The 19,614-nt window shown below is 41.6% G+C and overlaps 1 protein-coding gene across 2 annotated transcripts in view; it reads left to right on the top strand.

Moving 5' to 3' along the window:
- Positions 1–19,614, top strand: part of HLF (HLF transcription factor, PAR bZIP family member) — a 64,305-nt gene that overhangs the window by 38,294 nt on the left and 6,397 nt on the right. For both annotated transcript variants that reach the window (XM_029600680.1, XM_029600681.1), the window contains exon 3: positions 18,163–18,383. In XM_029600680.1, coding sequence (XP_029456540.1) covers positions 18,163–18,383 — 221 coding nt within the window. The remainder of the gene's footprint in view (positions 1–18,162; positions 18,384–19,614) is intronic.

Consider the following 19,614-nt stretch of genomic DNA (forward strand, 5'->3'; position numbering starts at 1 on the left):
GCTGTCTGCCTGGATCCAGACCAGCAGCTCGCAGCAATACCAGCAGTGGCTTTTAAATGTGGAGGACTAGGAACTTTTTTCTGAGAATCTCTGTATGATCATGCATGCCACCTCGTCCTAGCTACAGCATGAGCCCTGGAGTGTGATAGTTAGTGGGCAGCCTGCAGGGCATGGATAACCGGGCCCTGCTTTGTGTAGCGCACACACTGCACACTGCACCTCCTAAATCTTCCCTCTCATGAGCCTCCTTCCAGCTTGTCTTCTCCCCAGGCTGAGTGAAATGGCACAGCCTGCACTGAGCACTGGATGTGACTCACTGAGTGTTGGGAGCAGCAGCAGTGAAGGAACTCTGGCAGCCACATGCCAGCAGTGAAGGTAACTAACTGAGCCCTCTGCCTGTACCACAGCAACTTCTTCCCTTTTCCTGCTCCTGTCTGTGGAGAGCACTGATCCATTGTGATGGGTCCATGTCTGTTTCTGCCTCCTTTCTCCCTTTGTTTTAAAATCCAGAAGAGACTGGAGAGGCTTTCAGTGCTTCCCTAGCTCTTTTCTTGGCCCATATGAGAATTCTCCATGTTTGCACTGCCTGCTCCACAGAGACTGGGGTGCCACACATTTTTTGTTAAGGCCTGCATGCCTTAGGTTTGTAAAGCTTGAGAAACACTGGGCCACATGACTCCATGATATTTGCGGACCTCGTAATCAGTCACTGTTACTGCATGCCTGACCCCTCAATTTGATGATGGTGAAAATCATGTATTGTTTTAAAGTAGGTCAGCTGGTAAGAAATTACTGAATACACAACCCAAAAAAACTATGCAAGAACTTGTGACGGCTGCACTGTCAACATTTGCTATACAACGTGGTATTATTTACCTTGTTTTAAATAAAACTACCTTCTAAACTTTGCACTAAGATTTTCAGTAATTAGAAATTATATGTAAAAATTTAACTCCAACAAATGAACAAGTGCTTTGACCTGGGACTTAACATATTTTGGACACTTATCTTGCTAGAGAGCCGCTAGAGAGGTTACAAATGTGTGTGGATGTATGGGAGAGGGTTGATATTACTAGGATGCAGATCAGAAGTCAATAGTGCTAGCCCAAGGCATGCATATATTGACAAAAATGTGTGACACACCAGTTACCTTGGCTGCCGCATGTGGCTGCCAGAGCTCCTTCATTGCTGCTGTTCCCAAGACTCAGTGGGTCTCTGCCATTGGGTAGTGCACGCTGTCCCATTTCACTCAGCCTAGTGAGAAGACAGAGGCTGGAAGGAGGCTAAGGAGGGAAGACGAGGGGGTACTGTGTGCAGTGAGTGTGCTGTGCAAAGCAATACCAGCCATGCATGCCCTGCATATTCCCCATTAATAATCACACTCCAGGGCCCAGGCTGTAGCTAGGAAGAAGAGATATACACGACTACACTTGTTCTCAGAAAGGAGTTCCTACACATTTAAGAGCGACAGCTGGTGCCTCTTGTTGCTGTGAGGTGCTGAAAGCACAGCCCAGGTGCTGGTCTGAACATGCGCCTCCGGCAGTGGTGGCTTTTATGTGACACACCTGAACAGGTCTGAAAGCACACTAGTGTGCCATGGCACTCTGAATGGGAAACACTGCTATTGCAGCTCTTTGTAGTGCACAGTAGTGTTTCCTAGCAACAATTTGCTGCTAATTTCTTCAGCATAATCCTTTCCCCATTAACTGAAAGAACAGATATTTGCTTTCTTGACCAAGAGTGGTAGCACGGAAGTCTTCCATATCATTTGGTCCACCTCGCTGCAGATTATACCTGTAAATCCTACTGTATGCACACACACGCCAGAAAGATGAAGTGGTTTGAGGCAAGATTATAAGCACCAACCACATGTATGTACAGGTTTATTTTGTGACTTCTCCAGAGTTTCTTCATTTCATTTTTGGTAAGAAATAAATAATTTCAGTGGTTGGTTCTTCATGGCCACAAAGCATGCTAATAACTTGGTGGAGTTGGAGATCTAGGTCTGAGAGCCTCTACTTAACTTTTATCTCATCCTCCATTGTGAAAGAGAATGGATTCAGCGGCTCTTGCTCTGCTTCTTGGTACTGTATCTTGTAAGAACAGAAGAAATGCCATGCTTGATCAGACCAAGATCTAGTATCCATTCTCGGACCGCAATCAGTCTGGGTCACGAATACTCATCGGATCCCAAATAGTTGATCTGTTTCTTGTATCTCACTCCCAGAGATAAGCGCCGGCTTTCCCAAGACTACCTGGCTAATAACTGTTTATGGACTTTTCCTTCAGGAACTTTGTCCAGCCCTCTTCTGAACCCCACTAAGCTAGTTGCCTTGACCACATCCTCTGGCACCAGATTCCATAGCTTGATGTGCACAGTGTGAAAAAAAATACTTCCTATGATTTGTTTTAAATCTGCCGGTTGCTAGCTTCATGGAGTGTCCCCTAGTCCAAGTGTTTGACAAGCTAAATAACCATTCCCTAATTATTCATGCTAATCTACTCGTAATTTTTATAAATCTCAGTCATATCCCCTCTCGCTCACCTCTTCTCCATGCTAAAGAGCCCTAATCTGTTTAGCCTTTCTCTATAAGGGAGCTTTTCCATCCCCTTTATCATTTTTGTCACTCTTCTCTGTACCTTTTCTATGTCCGCTATGTCTTCTTTGAGATGGAGCGACCAGAATTGCACACAGTATTCAAGGTGCGGTTGAACCATGGAACTATACAAAGGCATTTTGATAATCTCAGTTTTGTTCTCTATTCCTTTAATTCCTATTTCATTTTTTGACCTCAGCCGCACACGGAGCTGAAGATTTAAAGGTATTATCCACAAAGACTCTGAGGTCCTTTTCCTGGATGGTGACTCCCAGCACAGAACCCAGCATTGTGTACTCTTAGTTGAGGTTATTTTCCCCTATGTGCATTTCTTTGCACTTGTCTGCATAAATGACTTCTGCCATTTAGACAGCCACTCTCCTAGTGTCACAAAGTCCTTCTACAGTTCTTCACAATCCACTGCTGTTTTAATGACTCAGAACAATTTTGTGTCATTTGCAAATTTGGTTACCTTACTCATCATTCCTTTCTTCAGATCATTTATGGATATACTGAATAGCACAAGTCCCAGCACAGACCACTGGGGTACTCCACTAACAATCTTTCTCCATATGGAAAATATAAGAACATGCCATACTGGGTCAGACCAAGCATGGGGCACATTTAAAACTAATCGGAGAAAGTTCTTTTTTACTCAACGCGTAATTAAACTCTGGAATTTGTTGCCAGAAGATGTGGTTAGTGCAGTTAGTATAGCTGTGTTTAAAAAAGGATTGGATAAGTTCTTGGAGGAGAAGTCCATTACCTGCTATTAAGGTCACTTAGAGAATAGCCACTGCCATTAGCAATGGTAACATGGAATAGACAGTTTTTGGGTACTTGCCAGGTTCTTATGGCCTGGATTGGCCACTGTTGGAAACAGGATGCTGGGCTTGATGGACCCTTGGTCTGACCCAGTATGGCATTTTCTTTTGTTTTTATATTCTTATGTATTATCCACTATGATGCCTCTTTCCTGGGTGGTTGCTCCTAATATGGAACCTAACATCGTGTAACTATAGCATGGATTATTTTTCCGTATTTGCATCACCTTGCACTTATCCACATTAAATTTCATCTGCCATTTAGATGCCCAATCTTCCAGTCTCACAAGGGCCTCCTGCAATTTATCACAATCCGCTTGTGATTTAACTACTCTGAATAATCTTGTATCATCTGCAAATTTGATTACCTCACTCATCGTATTCCTTTCCAGATCATTTATAAATATATTGAAATGCACGGGTCCCAGTACAGATCCCTGAGGCACTCCACTGCCCACCCCCTCCCCTGAGAAAATTGTCCATTTAATCAAACTTTCTGTTTCCTGTCTTTTTTATTTATTTTTATTTATTTATTTAAGGTTTTTATTTATCGATATTTGTCAGGGACATCATGCCGGTTTACATGGAACAGGGGAAACAATGTAAAAGAGATCAGTTACAAAAAACAGGGGCGTAGGAAACTGGGAATTGCGAGCAAAAGATAAGAATAGATTGGAGGAAAAGCATGAGAATGGTAACTGTTGTGGGATATACTGGAGAGAAGTACAAAAGTGAAGTTATATACAAGTCATGTATCCAAGTCTTAGGTAACATTTCGCCAAAACGTATCACAGTAAAACTTTATATACAAAAACATTATATACAAAGAAAAACTTTATATACAACAAACATATTTCCTGGTTTTGGGGAGGAAAGCTGAAGTGGAAAAGATTAATATGTGCTGAGGTTACGGATAGGCTTGCTTGAATAGCCATGTTTTGAGTTTTATTTTGAATTTCTGTGCGCACTGCTCCAGTTTGAGTTCGGGTGGCATGGCGTTCCAAGCATAAGGGCCAGTGATGGATATCGCACGCTCTTGTGGAGTTAAGGTATATATGTTTCAGAGAGGGAGTGTGGAGAGTACCTTTGTATGATGATCTGGTAGGTCTTTTGAAAGTGTATCTAGTCTTTCAACCAGAGCATATTCTGGTTGTGGAGGGCTTTCTGTATGATGGTGAGTGTTTTGTATGTTATACGGTGGTAGATGGGAGCCAATGAAGATCTTTGAGTATGGGGGTGATGTGGTCGAATTTGCATGAATTGGTGAGTATTCTGGCAGTGGCATTCTGAAGTAATTGAAGTGGTTTAATCATGGCTTTGGGTAAACCAAATAGGATGGAATTACAATAGTCAATTTTGGACAGAATAGTTGTTTTTAACCAGTTTGTAATCCACGAAAGGACATTGCCACCTATCCCAAGACTTTTTACTTTTCCTAGAAGACTCTCATGAGGAACTTTGTCACATGCCTTCCGAAAATCCAAATACACTAAATCTACCAGTTCACCTTTATCTACATATTTATTAACCCCTTCAAAAAAGTGAAGCAGATTTGTGAGGCAAGACTTGCCTTGGGTAAAACCATGCTGATTTTGTTCCATTAAATCATGCCTTTCTATATGTTCTGTGATTTTGATCTTTAGAACACTTTCCACTAGTTTCCCTGGCACAGAAGTCAGGCTAACTGGTCTGTAGTTTCCCAGATCGCCCCTGGAGCCCTTTTTAAATATTGGGGTTACATTAGCCACCCTCCAGTCTTCAGGTACAATAGATGATTTTAATGATAGGTTACAAATTTTAACTAATAGATCTGAAATTTCATTTTTTAGTTCCTTCAGAACTCTGGGGTGTATACCATCCGGTCCAGGTGATTTACTACTCTTCAGTTTGTCAATCAGGCCTACTACATCTTCTAGGTTTACCGTGATTTGGTTCAGTCCATCTGAATCATTACCCATGAAAACCTTCTCCAGAATGGGTATCTCCCCAACATCCTCTTCAGTAAACACCGAAGCAAAGAAATCATTTAATCTTTCCACGATGGCCTTACCTGCTCTAAGTGCCCCTTTAACCCCTCGATCATCTAATGGTCCTACTGACTCCCTCGCAGGCTTTCTTCTTCGGATATATTTTAAAAAGTTTTTACTGTGAGTTTTTGCCTCTACAAGCCAACTTCTTTTCAAATTCTCTCTTAGCCTGTCTTATCAATGTCTTACATTTAACTTGCCAATGCTTATGCATTGTCCTATTTTCTTCTGTTGGATCCTTCTTCCAATTTTTGAATGAAGATCTTTTGATTAAAATAGCCTCTTTCACCTCACCTTTTAACCAATCAGTAATCATTTTTTGCCTTCCTTCCACCTTTCTTAATGTGTGGAATACATCTGGACTGTGCTTCTAGGATGGTATTTTTTAACAATGTCAACGCCTCTTGCACATTTTGTACCTTTGTACCTGCTCCTTTCAGTTTTTTTCCAACTATTTTTCTCATTTAATCAAACTTTCCCTTTTGAAAGTTTATCACTAGAGCCATGGATTTGCTTACTGTCTCCTTTCCAGTCTAATTTATGTATATACTGTTATAATATTATTTTATTTTATATATATATTAGTAAAGCCTATTCTTAACATTTAACATTCAATGTTACTTTCCCTCCTTATATTCCCCCACTTACCCCCCCCCCCTCAATTGTTCTTTTGTTAATTTGTTATAAATTGTTGATATAACTCTGTTCGATGTAAAACGCCTCCCCAGGCGTCTGTTTGCGTTACAATGTGAACCGATGTGATATCCCTGATGAATGTCGGTCTATAAAAATTTTAAATAAATAAATAAATAAATAATTCAAATTTGATCATATTATGATCACTATTGCCAAGCAGCCCCACCACCGTTACCTCTCTCACCAAATCCTGTGCTCCACTGAGAACTAGATCTAAAATTGCTCCCTTTCTCGTCTGTTCCTGAACCAATTGCTCCATAAAACTGTCATTTATTCCATCCAGGAACTTTATCTCTCTAGCATGTCCCGATGTTACATTTACCCAGTCAGTATTGGGGTAATTGAAATCTATGGTTAAAAGTTAAAAGGTATGTGATTGTACTTTCATATCCTGTCTAGCAGCCACTGTGTTCCATTACTTACATATATTTGTTGTTATATTGTAGATTAAAATATGATCTGGTCCCTCCCGATGCAGCCACCGCGAAACACGGGACCATGTCGGGGGACTTTAAATTACTTACTGTCACCTTGAATGGAGTTGCCGCATTGAACTAGTTGTAACCTTCAACAATAAAATAACTTTAACTATTGGATGGAATTGAACTCTTTTACCTGCACCAGTGTTCCTGGGTAATTGAAATCTCCCATTATTACTGCACTACCAATTTGGTTAGCTTCCCTAATTTCTCTTAGCATTTCACTGTCCGTCTCATCATCTTGGCCAGGAGGACAGTAGTATATTCCTTTCACTATACTCTTTCCCCAATACACAAGGGAGTTCTACCCATAAAGATTTGATTGTGCATTTAGTCTCATGCAGGATCTTTATCCTGCTGGACTCTATGCCATCCCGGACATAAAGCGCCACCCCGCCGCCTCTCAGATGCTCCTCTCTGTCATTGCGATATAATTTGTACCCCGGTATAGCACTGTCCCATTGGTTATCCTCCTTCCACCATGTCTCTGAGATGCCAATTAAGTCTATGTCATCATTCACTGCTATACATTCTAATTCTCCCATCTTATTTCTTAGACTTTTGGCATTAGCATACAAACATTTCAAAGTGTGTTTTTTGTTTATATTTTCATTCTGTTTTTTAACTGATAGGGATAAATTGGAATTTTTTAGCTCAGGTGAGTTTGTAATTACAGGCACTCGGACTACTTTTCTTATTATTGGAACCTCACTGTTGAGATACCCTAATTCTAATGCATCATTAGTATCCTTTGAAGATACTAATGATACCCATTTGGTCCTACCTTCTGTTTCCTGTCTATTATCTGGTTATCAATGCACAATTGGACACTGCCTCCTATCCCATCACCTCCCTATTTCCTGAGGAATCTCTCATGAGAGACTTTGGATTTTCAGAAGGCATTTGACAAAAATACTATATCAACTGGCTCACCTTTATCCACATGTTTATTTACATCTTAAAAAAAAACAACTAGTAAATTGGTAAGGCAAGACTTCCCTTTGCAAAAACCAGATAGACATGGTTTGCTCGAGGAGAATCTGTCACCAGTGATTTTATTTTTAAGAATAGCTTCTACCATTTTGCCCAGCGTCGATGTCAGTCTTAACGGTCTATAGTTTCTCGGATTACCCGGACACAATTTGGGGCAGATTTTAAAAGCCCTATGTGCGTAAATCCAGGTGGATTTACGCGCCGGGGCTTTTCTGAATGGGCAGGCAGGGGGCGGGGTGGGAGGCGTGGCCGAGGACTCTGGCACAGCAGCCATTTGCCGCTGTGCCGGGGGATCGCGCGGCGGCACTTGGCCAGCATGCGCAAGTTATGCCTGCCTCTGGCAGGCGTAACTTCTAAAACAAAGGTACGGGGGGGGTTTCTTTAGGGCTAGGGGGCGGGACAGGGAGGGGAAGGTGGAGGAGAACAGGGAAAGCCAGTGGGGCTCCCCGAGGGCTTGGCGCGCGCAATTTGCACTAGTGTGCACCTCCTTGTGCGTGCTGACTCCTGATTTTATAACATGTGTGCTGCTGCGCACGCATGTTATAAAATCGGGCGTACGTTTGTGCGCGCGTTTGTTTTAAAATTTGCCCCATTATTTGCTAGAGATGCCAGTGAAGAGAGAGAGGTAGTAAATAACTTGATCTACCATGTCTCAGGGGTGCATGCTGTGAAGGTAGTTTACTTGCTCATTTCTAATCCGCACTTTGGCTATCACACCAGTAAGACTGTTCACATCAGGCTTAATACAAATGTAAGTAATGATATTGCTAGAAATGTGCCCTAGCAGAAAGTTGAGAATCGGAGTTAGCTAATGCTATATAGCAATCTTTGAAAAGATATAGAGACATTAAGACATTGTTACTAATAGTTGTTTGTACATTTTGGAAAAGAAAAAATGTCCCTGAGGTAGCTTGGACAGAACCAATAACAAAGAAGCAGGATATTAGTTCTGTTTGGTTGCATTTGCACATCTCTCTTTCCTACTTTCAATCACAAATAAGCTTCTTTATGCCCCAGATTTTTTTTTTTTTTTTAACAGCCTCCCTGACAAGACTTATTTCTCACCTTTGTGTTGTAACTCGCAGTTGGGTTGTGGCTTGGTTTCGGTAGGAGACACTCAGCTCTCCTTTTCTTCTTTTTTTTTTTTCTATTTAATACATCATGCAGTGCGTATTAACTCTTCAGTCGGGAGGCGTCTCTTCCCCTCTTCCCAACTGCTGTTGCAAGTGGATAGAGCAGAGCTTTCCAAACTTTTCATGTTGGTGACACACTTTTTAGACAAACATAATTTCACGACACAGTAATTCAGTCTACTAGCAAACCAGAGGTTAAAGGTTAAACGAACAAAACATATTTCAACAATTTGTGTATGTTTCCTTAAAGATATACATAAATAAAATGTTTCACGCACAACCTATCTCATGAAAACCTTTCATTTATATTAAAAAATATATAATATTCCAAGATTAATGTTATTGTTATAATTTGAGTAACAATGTCTGTCCCCCACACACTCATCTCTCTCCCCCCCCCCCAAGCACATCTGACCCCCACACTCATGTGCCTCTTCTTTTTTATTTTTGCCAGTATTTCATGGAAAAACAAGCACTATTTTCCAAAAAAACAAGCCCAAGCCCATCTGGCCCCCACACACTCATCTCTCCCCCCCAGCACATTGTTGCCAGTTAAGTGCTTCACTCCCGTCAGGGTTCAAGCCTGCCGTGGTGCATAACACCTTCCATGATCACCAGACACTGTTGCTTGCAGTCAGTACTCCTCGTGGCCAGGCCTCATCGGCAGCAGCAGCCAATGACAGGGACAGCTGGGCTCAAGTCCCACCTACCAATCCCCCCCCCCCCCCAAAAAAAAACACAATTGACAGCAAAAATCGCCCAATAATAAGCAACCCACGAACTGGAAAAAAAAAAAGTGAATCGCTGGAGGGGAGCGGCTATGTGGACCGGGCTTGCACGACACACCTACACACTAATGTGTCGCGACACATAGTTTGGAAAGCTCTGGGATAGAGTTGTAACTTGTCCCACCTTAAAAGCACCATAGCCTACAGTAGTGGAATTATCTCAGGGTCATATTGGATTCTGATTGATCCGTGTGTATGCACACGAAGAATCTCATAAACATGGGATTTTATAACTTGCGCATTATGCCACTCGTAACTACATTGGGATCCTAATGATTTTAGAACTGTCCTCCAAACTCATATTTTCTGGTATAGATGATTGCGGCTCTCTTCTTTCTGGCCAACTGACACGCACTGTACGATGGTAACTTTTAAACAGCCACGTGGGCGTACATGTAAGCGTGTATGGCGGCTCACATGAATGGACGTGGCCATTTAATAACATATGCGTGTATAAATGCGTACGATTATAAAATCGGCTGAATGTGCGTACGTGTGCGTGAGATTTTGTATGGATGCACGCTTGTGCGTTCAAATGCTGGCTCTACCGCGTAAGTGGGGGGATTATATTAGATACGCACACTGACGCAATTACCAGTTTCCCCAGTCTGTTCCCAGTTCGCCCAGGTAAAGGCTCCCAACTTCCTACCCGTCCCGAGCTAGATAGCCTTCCTTTTACCCTATTAGCCCCAACCCTTCAAACCCCACTGACTAGCCCTGATTTTTCTTATTTTAAAGCTTACTCTCCATCCATAGGAGAAATAAAGTTATGCGGTAGGGGATCCCGGCGCATGCTTGTGCACGTAAATACTCAACACACTTACTTGAAGAGTATTTCTAAGAAAATTCTCTTCACGTGTACCATATATGCACTTGTGGCCCTATTCTTCAGGCATTATTGCATTCTCTCAACTCTGATAAATAGAGAAGGCTAAATTCTTTCTTCCCTATTTGGTAGCAACAAATGGGCTATGGGACTGATTTTCAGTTTGCCTTTGAGCACCTAAAAGGTCTTCCTTGCATGACATGGCTAGGAAAAATCTCCATTGATAAAATTGTGTCACGGTGCATATCATTAAAACCCTTTAGGTTTATTTTCCTCACTTTTTATCTAATAATACACTCCCAGATTTATGGTACATGTTGTGAAAAGTCGTGTGCTCAGTGTTTCAAGACAGTCGTACTCTGTATGCATTTTGCTTCACAGCCCATGCAGGGTTTGGATTATTATACCATATACCACAACTCTATTGAGTTATTAAATGTATACCTTACTGTAAATTCTATTCAGTCACTCTACTTATGTACACATTTAACTTGGCTTGTTTACAGTAAGGAATTGTTGGTTGGTTTTTGTTTTTTTTAATTAAGGAACTCTGCCGCCTGTTGGTTGGATCTGGAATGTGTTCTTCTGGAGCCTTGTCAACTTCTCTTCTGCTTTTTCTCAGTGGATTTGCAGACAGACTTCAATCTTGTAGCATAAGAACATAAGAAATTGCCATGCTGGGTCAGTCCAAGGGTCCATCAAGCCCAGCATCCTGTTTCCAACAGAGGCCAAAACCAGGCCACAAGAACCTGGCAATTACCCAAACACTAAGAAGAACCCATGCTACTGATGCAATTAATAGCAGTGGCTATTCCCGAAGTAAAATTGATTAATAGCCATTAATGGACTTCTCCTCCAAGAACTTATCCAAACCTTTTTTGAACCCAGCTACACTAACTGCACTAACTACATCCTCTGGCAACAAATTCCAGAGCTTTATTGTGCGTTGAGTGAAAAAGAATTTTCTCCGATTAGTCTTAAATGTGCTACTTGCTAACTTCATGGAATGCCCCCTAGTTCTTCTATTATTCGAAAGTGTAAATAACCGAGTCACATCTACTCGTTCAAGACCTCTCATGATAAAGACCTCTATCATAACCCCCTCAGCTGTCTCTTCTCCAAGCTGAACAGCCCTAACCTCTTCAGCCTTTCCTCATAGGGGAGCTGTTCCATCCCCTTTATCATTCTGGTTGCCCTTCTCTGTACCTTCTCCATCGCGACTATATCTTTTTTGAGATGCGGAGACCAGAATTGTACACAGTATTCAAGGTGCGGTCTCACCATGGAGCGATACAGAGGCATTATGACATTTTCCGTTTTATTCACCATTCCCTTTCTAATAATTCCCAACATTCTGTTTGCTTTTTTGACTTAATATCGCTATGATATCCGACTTAATATCGCTATGATATTAAGTCGGAGGGTGTATAGAAAAGCAGTTTTTTCTGCTTTTCTGTACACTTTCCCAGTGCCGGCAGAAATTAACGCCAGCCTTTAGGCAGGCGTTAATTTCTGAAAGTAAAATGTGCGGCTTGGCTGCACATTTTACTTTCTGTATTGCGCGGGAATAACTAATAGGGCCATCAACTTGCATTTGCACGTTGCGGGTGCTATTAGTTTCGGGGGGGTTGGCAGCGCGTTTTCGACGCGCTATTACCCCTTACTGTATAAGGGGTAAAAATAGCGTGTCAAAAACGGGCGGGCTAACAGCGCGCTCCACCGGAGCGCACTGTACTGTATCGGCCTGAATGTGAGGCTGTGAAGGAGATGATGAGGGGAAAGAGAATTACAGGAGTAATGGATTGAGAGAGGGTGCACAGCTCTATATTACATATAGAGCTGTGCACCCTCAAAAGGAGGACATTACCTTTTTTCCATAATTCAAGGCCTGCTGGGCTCTAATGAAACATTTTAGTCTTACCCAGTGGTGCTCCCAGCCTTTGTAGAACCTATTTAAGAACTGTGATCTCCAGCTGTTGCTTTCTGACCAATCTAACTTAGGGGTGGGCATTGGGTCCTTGTGGGACCCCCTAATTAGTTGAATCTTAATATACATGAGAGAGATTGCAATGCATGCTGCCTTGATCGTATTCAAATCTATTCATGTATGTTCATTAGGGATATGCTGAAAATCTAACTGGATAGGAGACCTTGGAGGTCGAGAGTGCCCATCCCTGGTCTAACTAACAGACTGGAAGAGATGACAGGAGTTGGGTGGCACCTTATAGACTAACCAATTTATTAAAGCATCAGTAAATAGGAAGAGAGAGTATCTGGAAGAAAGCCCCCACTCGTCTGAGAGAGAATACTTTTTATTTGAAAACCTGATTCCTTCCATGGGCAAATGACACTTTCTCCTCAGGGTTTGCTAGGTTGAAGTATCATCTTCAGAGGTTGCTTGGTTGCTCTTCCTTCTTATTTCTCCTGCTTTTTTTGGATATTTCAAATCCTGAAGAATATTGCATCTTCTGAGAAGGGACTGTAACCCTATGTGTATGCTCACGTAGGGTTGCTAGGTACCTACCAGAAGTGCTAAATGCTAAGTTCCTTTCTTCAGGAAAATGTGGTCTGAAAGGGGTCATGTTTCAGACCTGCTGTCCCATCCCACCAAGAGCAGAACCCCCACCATGCCCAGTATCCAATGTATTATCCTATTTCTATTTAACTGTTCTATACAGTTGTATGGAGAAGATGTATAGTTAATAAAGGGGCCAGGCTTGGATTTTCTTTAGGAATGATCTTGCTTATGGAGTTAATACCATTGTGCATCTGATGATTTTAGGCAGGGATCCCCAAGTTGGGTCTTCTGAGAGCTGCAACCCAGTCGGGTTTTCGGGATTTCCACAAAGAACAAACATGGGATTTATTTTCATGCCTTAGGGGAAAAGTGTGCAAATAGATCTCGTGCATATTCACTGTGAAAACCCAACTGGGTGGAGGACCAAGTCTGGGGACTCCTGATTCTAGGAGGATGTGTTTTCCTATTCTTGGATCCTGTTTTACATAATGCCTGTACATGGGGGTATGCTTTTAACATAATGATGGCCAAAAAAAGATCAAATGGTCCATTCAGTCTGCGTCTTATGGTAGTAACTGCCACTCCGTGCAGGTACTCCCAAGCCTTATGTTAAGGGTACTAATATTAACCATCAAAACCATGCAAGTGTCAAAACCATAATTACTGCTAGGAACATTTTGAAAGCAAGAGGAGCCTTACTGATAATTCATACAATGCTGCTTCTTGAACGCGCCTTGCTTTTAGATTTGGCCATAGAAGCAGTCCTGCACTTTTTCCCAAATGTCTGCACATCAGTACTCTGAACCGTAAAAGTCAGGGCCCAGCGATGGCTGTTGTCTGAATCCAATTCCCGTTCCGCCCCCCCCCCCGCCATCGAAGTGGAGAGCAGTGCTGCAGTTGCGTCAAAATCACGTAAGCTAACTGGTTAAGGGTAGTAATCCCCATGCTTTTGTTAGGGGTAGTAGCTGCCGCTCCATGCTTGCTGCCCCCTTTTCTTAATTTCCAAGTCTAGCCTTTAGGTCTCCACAGTGTTTATTCCATGCCTTTTTGAATTTGTTTTCTGTTTTTTGTCTACACAACCTCTCCAGAAAGGCATTCCAGGCAGCCACCACCCTCTCTGTAAAGAAATAATTGTTTAGGTTCCCAGGGCAGGGCTTCTTAAACCTGTCTTTGGATTATCCCACCCCCCCTTACCCCTGTCTGGTTTTCAGGATATCCACAATAAATAAGCATAAGATAAATGTGCAGATGCTAAGTCTTAATTGTATACAGATTTATATCATGCATATTCAGTGTGGATTTCCTGAAATCCTGATTGGCTGTGGGATTCCTAGGGCGTGGTTTGAGAAGCCTTGCTCTAGGGATTCAGAATGCAAGCAATAGAGCAAAGACACTCTGAAGCATATAAGCATACCTCCGATTGTTGGTTATATGTTTTGGAAAAATAATGACAGCACTACTGTCTGTTTTTGTGTGTGTGTGTGTGTGTTAATTCTGATTCTGGATAAGGCTTTTCTAACAATACTCATGTTTGTGCAATGGAATTAGCCATCCATTCAGGAGGAGGTCACAGTGGAAATTCCCTCAGTTTTGTGGAACCTGCCTAGAGTCTGGTTTTCAAATAGTTAATGTTGTTTTCTCTCTAAGGAAGGCCTTTAAAAGAAAATCTGATGTGGGAATCACATGGTATCTTCAAAGCTATTTTGGGACCCGGTAGGAAAAGGAAGCTTTCATGCCAATCAGAGCAAGCTTTTCTCGCTGTAATCATTATTTTTTTTTCACTTTATTAAACTTGCACGGTAGAAGTACAATCTGACTTGAGTTTTGATTGCATTAGAATAAAGAGCTCTGTACTCGGGCATTGAAGCTAGAAGTTAAACATTGAGTGACAATGAGGTACTCCGGTCTACATTAGATTCATAGAGTAGTTGCGCCCTCTTGTGGCTTCATACCGATGATGATATTTAAAGGCGCATGCTGTAAAATTGCAGCTCGTCTTCATGCTGTACTTAGACTATAAAGCAAGAGGTAGGGCCACTAAAGCCCTTAATGGGCATGAGACCATCCCTCCTGGTTTTCTGTACTGCTCTTTTCGTGTCTTCTGGAATTGATGGCCGGTTTTCTAAGCAACTATCAATCTATATTCTTTAGTTCCTGTTTTAGGAAAATAGCAGGGTTGGGATGGTTGCTGGTTCTGCATATAAAAAAAGTGGGCATGTATCTCAGTTGTAAATACCGGGTCGGTAACTTTCAAACGGGCGCACAAATACATGTGTGTGTCAGCGGGCGCCCAGAGACGCGGCCGTTTTTGTAACATGGGCACACACACATGCATGTATGTTAGAAAATAGCCCAGGCATGCATTTTTCTGCGCCCAATTTTGCAAGTGGCCATGCGCAGCCGTGCAAAGTCAGGTTTGTGCCGCGCAAGTAAAGGAATTTTATAACAGGCGCGTATCCACACCATGACCAGTTTCACCAGTTCTTCCACCAGGTCTAGAGTCGGTATCTCCAAACCACCTTTTAGCCTGCCAGTTACCCCAGACCCCTTAAACCTTTCAGGGATGCCTGTATTTTTATTTTTTTTAAATTTGCACATCTTCCATAGCAGAAGTAAACTTAGGCAGCACTGGACCGGGGCGTTCGCCCTGAAGCACAGGTACTTGCCTTCATATCTCTTGGCACCGCCCTGGAACACCCATGCCCCGCCCACACCTTGCCCTTTTTTTCATTCAATGTGAGATATTCACGTATCTGGAGATGGGCACACATGTTAGGCGGCTTTTAAAATTGGGTCGTTGCGCATGTCCTGTATGCTCGCACATCTCCCGATTTTTTTTTTTTTTTTTTGCCACGTGCCTGGCTTTTAAAATTCACCTTAAAATGGGCGATTATTCCATATTTTTCCACTATTTGTAGATCATAAAGGGTGGAGAATTATGAAGATATTAGCGGATAAATCATCCCACAAGTACACTCCAGCTAGAAGCATTGTTTTTCCACTTCTTTTTTTTTTTTTTTTGCATAATTAATTTTTCCCTAGATCAAGGGAGTGCTTTGGTTGGCAATCTTTGCAATCTACAGAAATATCTAAAAAATTACAAAGAAGACTTTGATGCTTCTTGATTTCTCTCTGACCTTTTTATTTGGAAGTAAATGTCGTTAAAGCCGATTTCAGGAAAGTTGGCATTGGCCCTAATTTCCTGCACTAAGAGCCAGCCCCGTCCAGTGATCCTCTGGGGGAAAATGGCTTGGCATGAAATGACATTAGAAAATCTCTTGCAGTTATGTTTGCTTAGAATTTTATAAGCAATTGGAGTGCCCTTCACTCACCCCTTCACTCACCCCTGTCTTACCCCACCCTTCCAGCAGTTATGCCAGGCAGGCAGATAACATTGTAAAATCCATCAGCAACCTAACAGGGTCATTCATCAAATCGCGATGGGCCGTTATCGCACGCAATAATGCCCCAATGCAGGCGATAACTACCTGCATTGCGAATAGAAAATTTAAATGAGGGAAAGGGGAGGAGTTTGGGCGGGGTTTAGGAAAATGAGGGGCCAGTAGCGCTGCGGGTGATAATGTTTTGGACATTTTCGCCGGCAGTGGCGCTGGAAATGACTACACCTTTTCCGTTGTCACTACGGGGGGGGGGGCTATAGTGTGCAGCGCGGCCGCAACCATGGCAGGCGAAAATGCACCGCCGTGATGTGGCCGCCTGCTCAATATTGCCCCCCCCCCCACCCTTTTTCTGGCTGCAGCTCATCATTCCACTATATTTATAGCAGCGTGATGAGTCTGGTGGTAAGTTGGGTCTGGTCTTTCCAGATTCCATGTCTCTGGTCACCATCTGTCTTCAATGACTTTTGCATTTTATTTTTTTATATTTTCACTGTAAATTGTACTGAACAGTTTGGTATTGCCGTTTAAAGAACCACCAACAACAATGCGAAAGAGGCATAGATGTAACATTTTTTATAAAGGCAAAATAATTTTCTTGTAATTGTCGGCCTGTTCCCAAAAACAACAAGATCCAGATGTTTTGGAGCATGAAGCAAAAGGACTTTGCTTACTCTTAGAGTGCAGCTGTTGTGCAAAAGCATTGCAAATGTTCATAATATGTAAAACTATTTAGTCTTTTATGAGAACTCCATTTAAATCGAGCAGGATCTGAAACAGATCTTTTTAAAAGTGCATTATGTGCCAGTCTCTTATGTTATACTGATTTGAGCATAGCTGTCCTGGAAACAAAATGGGGAGGTTATGGTTGCCTGTTAGCTTTAAAGAAACTTATTAGGATATCTTTTAAAGAATGGCACAAAACAATTCCAGAAACATTTTCAGTTCATTTGTATGTGAATACCATAATGTTTTTATAGTTCTCCCTACATAGATATCATTTTTTAAAATGTTATCTTTATTCAGATATTCAAATTAATTGCAAGTAAATAACTTGTCATAGAAAAAGAAGCCACAAAATAGTTGTGACATAGAAGAAAAAATAACTAGGAAAATGTATACTCATCTCAGGCATTTTATAAGCACGGATACCTTTTCTTATTAAATTACGCTGTATAGCCGATAGCAAGGTGATATTGTAATTATAGCCTAAGCCCTAATTTGTCACATTTTCAACATTTTTGTTGCTAATAATTTTTTCTGCTTGTCTGCTATAATTATGCTTTTATAATTTCAGCATGAGGGTAATATTATATTACTATTAATTTGTAATTCATTGGGCCAGCCCCGTGTCAAGTGCTGTGCACGGCCATGCGGAGGAACTGGATTTGATTCATGGATATTCATGGTTCCTGCCATTGCTCAGTGGTAACACCTAGTGGCCAGATATAGGAGCCACATTAGCTGGGTTCTGGAGTGGCTTATGATGGAGGATCCTGTCGCTATATAAGTGAGCTGAGTTAGTAGGAGATATAAAATAGGGAAAGAAACTCTAGTAGTTGTAAAGGAAACCTCTTGGCACTGTAGCCCAAGAGGCTGGTTCCAATTGAACTGGAGGTCCAAAGGAGCAGGAGGAAGCTGTCGGACCAAAAAAAATATTGTAGTGCAATTTCATGTCTTTACATTTATGTTAGAAAACTGTCTACAGTATACTTTGCTATATATTTAATTTTTTTAAATCATGTTTAATGGTTAAATCATGAGAATAAAATCTACAGAAAAAGCTGTATCAGATGCTTGGGGAGATTAATAATGTAACGGAAAAAAAATCCTTTTCTTAAAAATAAATCTTTTTTTTAATCCCATTTTTGTATTGTTGGCAGGTCACATTTTACCATCAAATCGCAACACACCAAGCCCTGTTGACCCAGAAACTATTCAAGTTCCTGTAGGTTTTGAACCAGATCCCGCAGATCTTGCACTCTCCAGTATTCCAGGGCAGGAGATATTTGATCCACGCAAACGCAAGTTCTCGGAGGAAGAGCTCAAACCGCAACCTATGATTAAAAAAGCCCGCAAAATCTTCATTGCAGAAGATCTGAAGGTAAATTGGAACTGGTGACCAGGCTGTAGTACAAAGAAAGGGCTAAACAGACATCTGCACTGTGTTCAGTTAGTCTCTCTGCTAACTCAATAGCTTCTGTTCACAAAGATGTTTTCATCTACTTGTTGTTGACATTGTCATCTCAAAGCATTCTGGGATGTATTGCCCTGCTGTATTGACTAAGGAAGTAAGTCTGCAAAAAAACCCAATATGCTTTGTGAGACAAAGTAAAACCCAACTGGATGAAGATGTCAGTGTTCGTGGAGTCAGCTAGTCATCCTGTTATAGTGGAGCTCATTCATGCAAAGTTTCAGGCTCTTCTGTATGCTAGATTTTCCTTCTGAGGTTAAATGCCGATGTGATTCTGGGCTAGGAATAGCATTGCATATGGACATATGGATACATTCCAATATCAACATTTTATGTATACTTGAGGTTAACTTGCTTCCACTGGTGGGAGCGAAAGATCAAACCACCGAAAAATCTCCTTCTATTAAGAGAATAATTTACATCAGTGTGTGAAAGGTTCAAAGTGGAATTATGAATACACAGCTTGGTTCAGTGTCTCTAGCACAAACCATAGGCATTGCCTCAGCATTCAAAAATTCTAAATTTGAAAAAGAATAAAATGAATGAGGTGGTGTTTTCAATGGCCAGGTGCGTAAATTGCTAAGACTTCTCTCTCTAGTTGGCTTTGGTTGTCACCCTACTTGATAACTAAGTGGAGAGAGTAGGAATTATACTGGACTTTAAATCTGACTTCCCTCTCTCTAAACATGAAGTGCTGCCTCCTTAATAGACTTTAGTGTGATTATATTGGAGGAGGAGTATGCAGAAGCCTTTTAATAAATGGAGCATGTTCATTCCCAATGAAGTCTAAAATCTTTTCCTAAAACTAAAATTCACTTGCAGAATAAAACCAGATTATAATTATAATGACACTGGAGATGAGCAGATCTAAAATGTGTGATCTATAAAATCTGATTGTTGTGTGATCTGCAAATTCTGATTGATACAGGAAAGTAGGTGACTAGGCTAAAAATGAGGACGGGACTTTCCTTTTGATGAGGAGTTGTCAAGTTCACATATGCGATGAAAACCAGGGACTGTTTTCAAAGCGGTGTGCAGACTCAGATTGGCGCATGTGCACCGGCGTGCATCCAAGGACACTGTGATTCTACAACCTGTGCATAGATATGCACCCTCGTATAAAATACCTGAGCATGCGCAC

The sequence above is a fragment of the Rhinatrema bivittatum genome, chromosome 4, assembly GCF_901001135.1.
Source record: "Rhinatrema bivittatum chromosome 4, aRhiBiv1.1, whole genome shotgun sequence".
Classification (NCBI taxonomy): Eukaryota; Metazoa; Chordata; class Amphibia; order Gymnophiona; family Rhinatrematidae; genus Rhinatrema; species Rhinatrema bivittatum.